The sequence below is a fragment of the Mandrillus leucophaeus genome, unplaced genomic scaffold (genome assembly GCF_000951045.1).
Source record: "Mandrillus leucophaeus isolate KB7577 unplaced genomic scaffold, Mleu.le_1.0 Scaffold310, whole genome shotgun sequence".
NCBI lineage: Eukaryota > Metazoa > Chordata > Mammalia > Primates > Cercopithecidae > Mandrillus > Mandrillus leucophaeus.
The window spans coordinates 129858-141020 of record NW_012103255.1 but is presented as its reverse complement, the minus strand read 5'-3'; the positions used below and the strand labels follow the sequence as shown (position 1 = coordinate 141020).

Sequence of the window (11163 nt, the reverse complement as noted above, 5' to 3'; positions counted from 1 at the left end):
TGTTGGCCATGCTGGTTTCAAACTCCTGACCTCAAATGATCCGCCTGCCTCGGCCTCCCAAAGTGCTGGGATTACAGGCGTGAGCCACTGCACCTGGCTGATGCATTTTATATTATGTGTATTTTACCCCATTAAAAAAAAATAATAACTTAGTCTAAGTGCCTGCTACACATACAGGCAGTTTCTAAGTGTGCTGCATGGATTAACTATCTTGATCTTCTCAATAGTCAATTTGACAGAAGAAGAGACTGAGGTTATATAGCTAATTAGGGGTGACCCGGATTCAAGTCCAGACAACTGGGCCTCAGACTTTGTGCTTTTAACTACTCACTATGCCAAGAGGCAGTATAAACCCAAGTATACAGGAATTTGGTAGATTTAAAATGTAACTTTGAAAATCGGTGGGGGAAACATGGATTCAATAAACTGTAAAGGGATGTCAGGTGACAATTGGAAAGAAAAAGCTGGAGTCAGACTTTATACCTCATCCATAATATTAATAAGTTCAAAAAGGGATCAAATATTTAAACTTTTGAAACTCTTAACAATACCAGAAAAGGAGAATCTTTTAAAATATTGGAATGAGGGGAGGTGAACGGTGCAGCCGGCGCCGTGAGCTCCGGGCCCATGGCGACCTAGGGCCCTGTCCTGCAGGCTGCAGATGGCAAGTACAAGCAACTCAAGGGTGAGTGGAACCATAAAAGCCCCAACCTTAGCAAGTGCAGGGAAGGGCCGGGCCGCCTCAAGCTAGTTCTTCTGGAGCTCAAATTCTTGCCAACCACAGGGACCAAGCTGACCAAACAGCAGCTCATTCTAGCCCGTGACATACTGGAGATCGGGGCCAGTGGAGCATCCTATGCAAGGACATCCCCTCCTTCAAGCGCCACATGGCCCAGCCCAAATGGTGCTACTTTGATTACAAGGAACAGCTTCCCGAGTCAGCCTACACGCACCAGCTCTTGGGCCTCAACCTCCTCTTCCTGCTGTCCCAGAAGCGGGTGGCTGAGTTCCACATGGAGTTGGAGTGGCTGCCTGCCAAGGACATCCAGACCAATGTCTACATCAAACACCCTGTGCCGCTGGAGCAATACCTGATGGAGGGCAGCTACAACAAAGTGTTCCTGGCCAAGGGTAACATCCCCGCCGAGAGCTACACCTTCTTCATGGACATCCTGCTTAACACTATCAGGGATGAGCTCGCCGGGTGCATTGAGAAAGCCTATGAGAAAATCCCTTTCACCGAGGCCACCAGATCCTTTTCTTCAACACACCCAAAAAGACGACCGACTACACCAAGAAGTGAGGGTGGGTCCTGGGTCCCAACAACTAATATAGTTTTGCCAGCCAGCAGCAGGAGTCAGAAGACATTACCATTCCCTCCACAGAACTGGCCAAACAGGTCACCGAGTATGCCCGGCAGCTGAAGATGATCATCTGAGCCCACCAGGCACGGGGTGGGGCAGGGCACACATTAATTAAAACAGTTACAGTGCAGGGTTTCCTCCAATAAAGGTGGATTGACCTTCTCTAAAAAAATAAGTAAAATAAAATATTGGAATGGGAAGGATGTTATTAAGTATGACACAAAACCCAGAAGCTATAAAAAAGACTGGTAAATTCAATTACAGTTGGAAAAAAAAGTCTACAGCCAGGCACAGTGGCTCACACCTGTAATCCCAGCACTTTGGGAGGCCAAGGAGGAAGGATTGCTTGAACCCAGAGTTTGAGACCAGTCTGAGCAACATGGCAAAATCCCGTCTCTACAAAAAATACAAAGACTAGTCAAATGTGGTGGTGTGCGCCTGTAGTCCCAGCTACTCGGAAGGCTGAGGCAGGAGGATCGCTTGAGTCCCAGGAAATTGAGGCTGCAGTGAGCCATGAGCATGCCACTGCACTCCAGCCTGGGTGACACAGTGAGACCCTGAGAGAGAGAGAGAGAGAAATTTCATGGCAAAAACCACCCCCATCACCAAAAAAAAAGTCAAAGACAAATTGGAAAAATATGCAACTCCTGTATGACATGTTAATATGTTAAGAGCTCCTGTAGGCTGGGCGCAGTGGCTCAAGCCTGTAATCCCAGCACTTTGGGAGGCCGAGACGGGCGGATCACGAGGTCAGGAGATCGAGACCATCCTGGCTAACACAGTGAAACCCCGTCTCTACTAAAAAATACAAAAAACTAGCCGGGCGAGGTGGCGGGCGCCTGTAGTCCCAGCTACTCGGGAGGCTGAGGCAGGAGAATGGCGTGAACCCGGGAGGCGGAGCTTGCAGTGAGCTGAGATCGGGCCACTGCACTCCAGCCTGGGCGACAGAGCGAGACTCCGTCTCAAAAAAAAGAAAAAAAAAAAAAAGAGCTCCTGTAAACAATAAGATCAATGACCCAATCAAAATAAAATTAGCATTGAATATGAACAGGCAGGTCATAGCAGATTATGCAAATGTCAGTTATACATTAAAAAACCCATACAATCTTTTTCAGATAAGATAAATGCAAATTAATTCCTGACAGAAGCCATTGTCTGTATAGATACCAGGTTAATAGCACACTTTTGGCAAGGGCGTAGGACACAGGTATTCTCACGATGCTGCTGGAAGTATAAATTGGTGCAACTTCTATTCTCTCAAAATGACAAATCTCATGGCCTTTGCCCATCAATTCCCCTTCGGGGAATATATCCTGCAGGAGTACTTGCACTCACACAACAAGAGGCATATGCAAAGTTATTCCCCACAGCAGGGTGTGTAAGAGCAAAAAGGGAACAACTGTAATCCCAGCACTTTGGGAGGCCAAGGTGGGTGGATCACAAGGTCAGGAGTTTGAGATCAGCCTGGCCAACATGGTGAAACCCCATTTTTACTAAAAATACAAAAATTAGCTGGGCTTGGTGGTGCATGCCTGTAATCCCAGCTACTCGGGAGGCTGAGGCAGGAGAATTGCTTGAACCTGGGAGGCAGAAGTTGCAGTAAGCCAAGATCGTGCCACTGTACTCAAGCCTGGGCGACAGAGCAAGACTCCGTCTCAAGGAAAAAAAAAAATGACTCTTAGGATCAATAACATTTATCAAGCATGCATTTTTGTCTGTTACGGTATTTTATACTTTTCTTTTTCTTTTTTTTTCTTTTTGAGACAGGCTGGAGTGCAGTGTTGCTGTCATGGTTCACTGCAGCCTCGAACTTCTGGGCTCAAGTGATCCTCCTGCCTTGGCCTCCTAAAGCACTGGCATGACAGTCATGATACACCACACCCAGCCTCAAAAAGTATTTTATACTTTAAAGCTTGTAGTGACTTGCCCAAAGGTCCCCTGGCTGGTGAAGCAGTTAATGAGGAGACAGGCCTGGATTGCCTGTCCCGAAAGCTGTTTTCTCTCTGCTACCTCAGCTGCCTCTCTCAGAGACAGAGGAAATTCATTTATAGTGATGTGGATTGTAAAACATTCCCCTGACCAAAAGTCCTATGAATAGATGTGGGGGACCTCAGCCACTCTCAGGGCTTGAAATAATATCTGCCAGCACGTGACTCCCACATTTACATCTCAAGCTCAGTCTTCATCCCCAAATTTCTGACTCCCATATCCAACTCCTTCTCAGTATCCTCTCTTGATTGTCTAGCAGACACTTCCATTTCGGCCAGGCATGGTGGCTCACGCCTGCAATCCTATAGCACTTTGGGAGGCCAAGGCAGGCAGATCACTTGAGGTCAGGAGTTCAAGACCAGCCTGGCAACCTGGTGAAACCCCTTCTCTACTAAAAATACAAAAATTAGCCAGTTGTGGTGGTGTGCACCTGTAACGCCAGCTACTCTGGAGGCTGAGGCAGAAGAATCGCTTGAACCCAGGAGGCAGAGGTTGCAGTGAGCCAAGATCACTGCACTCCAGCCTGGGAGACAGAGACTCTGTCTCAATACAAAAACGAAAACGAAAACAAAAGACATTTCAGTTTCCATATGTGCAAAACTGGCCTCTCATCTTGTCCTGCAGCCCACCATCTATGCAATGGGGCCAGCACTCCTCTCACCTGAGGCTGTTTTGAAGATTACATGAGATCGCAGATGCCAAGGGCCTAGCGCGGCTACTTGCACACAGTTGACGCACCATAAATGTTAACAGTTATTGTAACTGTCATATAGAGAGGGAAGACCAAAGGATGCTTTTCGGGAAAGCAGTTGGGAAGTGGAGTGGGAACTGATTCAGAGAACAGGTGCTGGGGAGAATAGGCTGGATGCAGGGCCTCAGGGGCACACTCCTAAGGGTACAAACTACCCGACAGAGCTGGCAAGGGATGAGCAGGAGTCGGGGAGGCTGCTGAGGTCCAGCTAACGTCAAGCCTGAACTCAGTGGCAGAAAAGCCTCTACCTTAGCCAGGGACTTTTGACCTCTTCAGATCCCAGGCAAGAGGAGAGGGTAAAGAACAAAGATTAACTACACACAAAAAAACCTCCCAGCTGGACACAAAGGCTCATGCCTGTAATCCCAACACTTTGGGAGGCCAAGGAGGGTGAACTGCTTGAGCCTAGGTGTTCCAGACCAGTCTGCAACATGGCGAAACCCTGTCTCTACAAGAAATACAAAAAATTAGCCAGACGTGGTGGTGCACACCTGTAGTCTCAGCTACTCAGGAAGCTGAGGTGAGAGGTCTACAGGAGTAACATCCTGTATTCAAAAAATAAAAAAGGCTTTTCTTTGCCACCTTCCCCTTGCTACTCCAGCCCTCAAGGATCCCACCTGCAGACTTGCAGGTAATGACCTGGCATTTAGCACTTTCCTCTGCTAGACTTCAAGGGGCTAAAGGGCCGAGGACTTGTTACCCCAGAGATACCTCTCCAGGGCAGGGGCATCCACAGAGCCCTCTGCTCCAGAACATAACACATCCTCAGGTGGTACACATTGTTAAAGAGGAGGCAAGAATTTTCCTGCCCAAGACGGACATATACAGAATCTAAAGATTTGTATATTTCCTTCAGATCTTCACTCAAATATTATGTTGTCAGCAAGGCCTTCCCTGGCCTCCCATCTAAGGCACCTTGCCACCCCACCCTGCCACAAACACACACGGGGCCTGTCTCCCTCTCGACCTTAGTTTTTCTCCTTAGCACTAGTCGCTAGCATACCACATATTTAATTTACGTCCCGTTAATAGTCTCCCACACTAGAAGGAAACTCAACTAAGCCTGGAATTTTTGTCTCTTTTATTCACAGTGTATCTCCAGCTCTTAGAATCGTGCCTGGAGCAGAGTAGGAGCTCAAAATATATTTTTGGAGTGAATGAATGATTACCCACACTTATTTAAGCACTTGCTGTGTGCTAGCGACTTCTGTAAACACTCTATTTAATACCTTGCTTAGCTCATCTCATCTTCATAACCACTCTTCGAGGTAATACGATTATTTCTATTTTCTAGAACACTGGCTCTCAGAGAAGTCAAATCACTTGCCCAAGGTCTTATAATTTGTACTTGGCAGGGCAGGGCAGAGATGTGTCTGGCTTGCAGGCCTTAGCCATTACCTACACAAAATGAGCTGTGTTCAGGTGGAGAAGAGCAGCAGGTAGAGGGGGATAAAGGAAAAAGAGAGCAGAAAACCACTGAAAGAAACTGACTAACACTCTAGCCCAGCACTGGCCGCTAGGAGTTTCTGCAATGATGGAAGAGATCGGTATCTGCACTGTTCAGTACAGTAGCCACTAGCAACAGGTGACTGTTGAGCACTTTAAATGTGACTAGTGCAACTAAGAAACTAAGTTTTTTATTTGATTTCATTTAAATTAATTTACTTTTTTTTGGAGACAGGGTCTCCTGTCGCCCAGACTGGCATTCGGTAGTGCAAACATGGCTCCATGCAGACTGGACTCCAGTGATTCTCCCACCTCAGCCTTCAGAGTAGCAGGGACTACAGGCTCCTGTCACTGTGCCCAGCTAATTTTTTAAAATCTTTTTGTAGAGACAGCATCTCACCCTGTTGCCCAGGTCGGTCTCCAACTCCTGAGCTCAAGAGATCCTCCTGCCTCAGCCTCCCAAAGTGCTGGGATTACAGGCGTGAGTCACTGCACTGGCATAATTTAAATTTAAATAGGTACACGTGGCTAGTGGCTACCGTATTACAGAGCACAGCTTCAATCCAGACTAGATTCAGTGACTGGAAACGAGGTTGCTTGCTGGGTCTGTGGCTTCCAGGCCTGATGGGACGGGGATTCAGGAGAGGGGGGAAGGGAGTGTATATTTTCAGCAGTGAGCGCCTAGGTTACTTTGTGTAATCTATGAATACCCAGGGAGGGGAGTATTTGTTTACCCCGGCTGCTAAGGGCTGGAGATGAGGCTCACGGTCAGGATCAGTGTGTCTGCTGCCTTGGGATCTTGGTCCTCAGTCAAAGGAACTTCCTCTCTCTAACCACCCCCCACCCCAAGCCAGACAATCTGTTCACGGGTAGTTGGTACCGAGTGGCCCGGTCAGAGTCTGGGGCTTCTCAGTCCTTCTCAGGATTTACCCATGACCATTTTCAGGCTCCTTTTAGGGTGGAGTCTGCAGAGCTGATCCTACACAGGCCTCACAGGCTTTACACGGACTCAAGAAATGTTTGCTGCAATGAATAAACAAGCAGCAAGCCAAAGCAAGGAGAGATTTCTGGCAACAGAGAGCCCGAGGGGGGAGGGCCTTCATTCAGCTCCTCAACGACACCATTTAGGAAGCCGTCCTCAAAACTGACAGTCCCTAAGAATCACGAGGGGCAGTTTGTTTAAAATGACATGCCCCAGGCCTCACTCCCAGGTGTTCTTATTTAATAAATCTGGGTTAGGGTTCAAAAATCATCATGTTTACCAAGCCCTCCCACCCAACACACACACTAAATCTGGTGCTAGGCTCAGAACTAAGCTTTTGAGAAATACTGATTTAGGGTGAGGCTAGGCATGTATGTGGGTATTGGGGGCAGGAAGAGGTTGCCCTAGAAGGAAATTCAGAAGCTGAGCTAAGTCTTTGAGATACTTAAAGGTATACATACCTCTTTTGTGTATTTTCTTGCATTGCAGTAGCAAGAGGGAACTTGAGTCACCCAAGTCCAGCCTTCCAGCACCAGAGTGTTGGGACTGGCAGAAGCCTAAGTCCCAGCTAGTCCAGGCCCTTAGACAACGAGTACACCTGAGAAGTCCTGGCAGCTACAGGGTGTGTGGGCGGTAGCTGATCCCCAGGAAAACAAATCTCTGGGCTGTAAGAGCTCCGCAGGTGCGGATTTCCCCTCTCAGCCAACTCCAGCCTCTGCTCCCCCTCTGCTCCTCACTTCTCTAAAGCGAAACATCTCACAGTCATTTGCTCCATGCTTCCTGTACGATTTCTTTATTTTTACTCTCCAGTTTGTGGGCTGAGTCTGTGTGGGTGTGGGAGAGGAGCTGGGTATTTCTACTTTTCTGCGTTTTCCTTCTGAGCTGGGAGGACTTTCACTTCCTCCCCAATCTCTCAGTTCTGCCTTTCATGGGTTGTCCAGGTCATGAGACCTCCTCTCCTATCCTTCCTGAGCACCAGGGAAACAGAAAACTGACTGCAACTGGCTGCCCTGGAAGGGCCTAGCATCCACTCAGGAGCAACAGGTGGTGGCAACTACAGCAGTAACAATAACCTCCCTGGGCCAGGAGCCCTGGGCTGGCGTGACAGCAACGGAGGCAGCCAAGGGAGCCCTGCTTGCTCCTGAGGCCATCCAAGGCCTGAAACCTGTCTTGCATCCCTCTAACACCACCATGGGCAAGCCTGGGCCTCCACTTCCCTCCCTCAGCCTTTTCTGCCCCAGCACTCAGCCAGACAAAAGTGACTCTCAGCTTGCCCCAGTGCCCCCAGCTCTGCCTGCTGATCTAGTTCTATATTTGAGAGTCTTAGACATCTACCACACTGGGGCACAGAGCCACGGGAGGGGTCGGCCTCCACCACCGGGGCCTGACAACCTGCCTTCCCAACCTCCCTGAACCTCAGTCTCCTCTTTCAAACAGTTATATGTAGATACAGAGGAGAATTAGAAAACATTGAATGGGTGCCTCAATCAACAGTGGCTGTTAGTGGCAGGAGTTATAAATGTGTATTGAAAAAGGAATTCCTTCCTTTTTTCTTTCAATCATAAGGACCACAACCATCCAAATAGCAAAGAGAGCCTCAGACACTCCAGCTCAGCCCCTAGCTGCAGAAAGTCACCTTCCCAAAGGGAGAGATCAGTGTTCACCTAGGACTGGAATGCAGTGTGATCTAGTGGTTGAAAGTCTTAGCCTTCAGCCTCCCCAGCCTCGTCAGCTGTTCCAGAAGCCTGTCAGCTGCCCCTTAGTTTTCTGCTGTGTCCTCAAAGAAGCACTTGGACCCTAAAATAAACCTCTGGAGAGCCAGTTGCCCAGCTCTTCCAGAAGAGACTAGACACACAGCTGGGCATGCGGCCAGAGTCCAGGAAAAGCCTGGATTGCCAGGGGCAGATTACTGTCAACAGGAGCAACAAGTGTCTCTGCCCTCTCCCTCACAGCTCCTTCTCTTGTCCGGAGGGGAGTCCAGCACGTGCCAGCCCCAGGAGGTCTCATTCCCTTGCCAGCCTCGCGACTCAATTCCCAGGACTGGGGCACTTGGCTTCCCAGAGTTGGTGGCTGCCGAACTGACTCCGTGCAGCGGGAAGATCCGTGACTCAGCGCCCATGATGTCAGTCCCTTCATAGTCAGGGCACTGTCATCCACACATGCACCCGCGGGGGTCAGGGGAGGACAAGGCGAGGTGGACCCCCAATGCAGAGGGAGAAGAGGCGCCCTGCTGGTACAAAGGACTTCCCAGGCGGGTTCATCACCCCGCTGGGACGCGCCCTCTCCGGGCCGTCTCCCCTTAGAGTAACCCGGCTCGCGGTTGTGTAAAGGCTCATGGGGGCACTGGGAAGGAGAGTCAGGTTTGCGAGGACACAGTCCTATACACTGACCTCAGGCAGCTTCCCGCACAGCTTCACAGGGCATTCTGGGGAGAGCTCCGGGCCAAGGGAGCAAGCGCAGCAGGGGGCGCAAGAGCCACTGCCCGCGACCACACAGCTAGGTGCCCGCCGGGCCTCAAGGCAGCCACAGAAAAGAGGAGCCGTCGCACCTCCTTTCCTCCCTCCAACCTCCCCCAGACTGCGGTGGCCACGGCGGTTTCCCCCAGCCGCCAGCTGCCCCAGCCCTCCAGGTGCGCCCGAAGCCCTTACCCTGCGCAGGGCAGCCCCCTGGAGCCAGCGCCGCCCCCGGCGCGGCCAGCAGGGCAGCCAGCAGCGCGCAGCCGACGGCCAGCATGCTTCCTCCTCGGCTACCGCTCCATGGTCCCGCAGAGGCGGACAGGCTGGTGGGAACCGGGCGGCAGGGGCGGGGCGGTGGGCGGGCAGGCTGGCTCAGTCTCCGGGGGCAGCCCCCATTCGCAGGAGCCCGGCGCTCTACATACACTGCGAGTCCCTCAGCCCCGCGCCGCGCTCGGCTCCGCTCCCTCTGGCCGGTCTCAGTGTCAGTGCGACTTCCCACTCGCACATGACTCAGAGCGGCGGACGGTCCTGGCAACACAGGAAAACATTTGAGGAACTCGCGCTGGAGCGTCTCTGGGCCGTCCCAGGGTGCGGTTACGAAAGCTGGAGCGGATGGCGCAACAGCCCCGCGCACCGGCCGACCGAGGGGGTGGCTTCCTGCCACAGCGCCGCACCTGAGCGGGGAGAACAGAGGACCGCCAGCCCCGTCAGAGCCCTTCCTCCCGGTTCTGTTGATGAGAAAAGGGCACTTGTTTTGATTTTTGGTTTCGTGAACAGGATTACGCTGTGAAAGGCACACCTGGAGAGCCCTCGAGGAGGAGATGTACCCTTATGATAAAGCAGTGCTTGGTAGCCTGGTTGCCCACTGGAATCAGCCGGAAGCCCTAAAACCCACCAATGTCTGGGTCGGGGCTCCAGAGATTCTGATTTCATCGGTCTGGGGTGAGGCTTGGGCATCGGAAGACTCACCACCGTAAAGGCACAGTCTCTCTGCCCAGCTGCTCCTCGCAGGCTGGAGCAGAGGCAACGAAACGGTTTGGACTTTGCAGTCAGATAGACCTGGGTCCCCATTTAGACCCACCATCTACTGTGTCTGTGACTTCGGTTCAGAATCTGAGTCTCCATTTCCTCATCTGTTAGAGATAAGAAAGCCTATGCTGCCCAGGGTTATTAGGAAGGTTCTGTGGATGGCACCTAAACACCCGACACACGGTCTGGGCCACAGGTGCTCCATAGACATCAGAACGTGCATGGCTGCCCTCCTGACTTGACAGACAGAAACTAACACCAGGGGCAGTGGCTCACGCCTGTAACCCCAACACTTTGGGAGACCCAGGTGGGTGGATTGCTTTGGTCCAGGAATTCCAGACCAGCCTGGGTAACAAAGTGAGACCCCCCATTTCTATAAAAAATTTAAAAATTAGCTGGGTGTGGTGGTGCACGCCTGTAGTCCCATCTACTAGGGAAGTTGAGGTGGGAGAATTGCTTGAGTCCCAGAGACCCAGGCTACAGTGAGCTGTGATTGGGGGCCGCTACTCCAGCCTGGATGACAGTGAGACCCTGTCTGAGAAAAAAAAAAAAAAAGAAAAAGAAAACAAAAAGAAGGAAGGAAGGCAGGAGGGAGGGGAAGGAAGGAAAGGAAGGAAAGAAAAAAAGAAAGAAACTAGCGCTTGGCTTTTGAGCAACCACAAGGACCCTGAAGGGAACCATCTGTCCGTCCCTTGGAGTCCCGGGAACTCTCTCAAGGATCCCACAGAGCCTAAAGCTGATAGGATGGCCTCATGGCTGAATTCAGAGGGAAAGAAAAATGCTGAAATAAAGTTTAGGCTGAGAAGCTTCTAGACCAGCAACTGCTCATTAGAATGTGTTTTTCTGCTTTGGGTTTCAGGCCCATCCTAACCCAGATCAAAGATCCTGGGACAGCTGGAAGAGGCATGGCCTAATGGAACTCCTAAGTGGACAGGGCCAGGCATGGAGGGACAGAGCTTCTGAAACAGTCCTCAGAGCCCGTACATCTGGGTCTTTCTGTAGGAACCGCCCCATCAGCAGTGCCAGGCCGAACCAAGCACACGCACTGATCCACCGCACGGTGGGGGCTGCTGTGGGTGGGTTTGTTTGCTTCAGCCATGTCCGCAGACAGGAACAGAAGAGCACCCTGGAGGCCACCAGCCCTCT

The 11163-nt window shown here is 51.1% G+C and overlaps 1 protein-coding gene across 2 annotated transcripts in view; it reads right to left on the bottom strand.

The window, feature by feature from the left end:
* Positions 1-9725, bottom strand: part of IL6R (interleukin 6 receptor) — a 68174-nt gene extending 58449 nt beyond the window's left edge. For both annotated transcript variants that reach the window (XM_011987421.1, XM_011987422.1), the window contains exon 1: positions 9181-9725. In XM_011987421.1, coding sequence (XP_011842811.1) covers positions 9181-9265 — 85 coding nt within the window. In that variant the 5' untranslated portion in view covers positions 9266-9725. The remainder of the gene's footprint in view (positions 1-9180) is intronic.
* Between the last annotated feature and the right edge of the window lie 1438 nt (positions 9726-11163).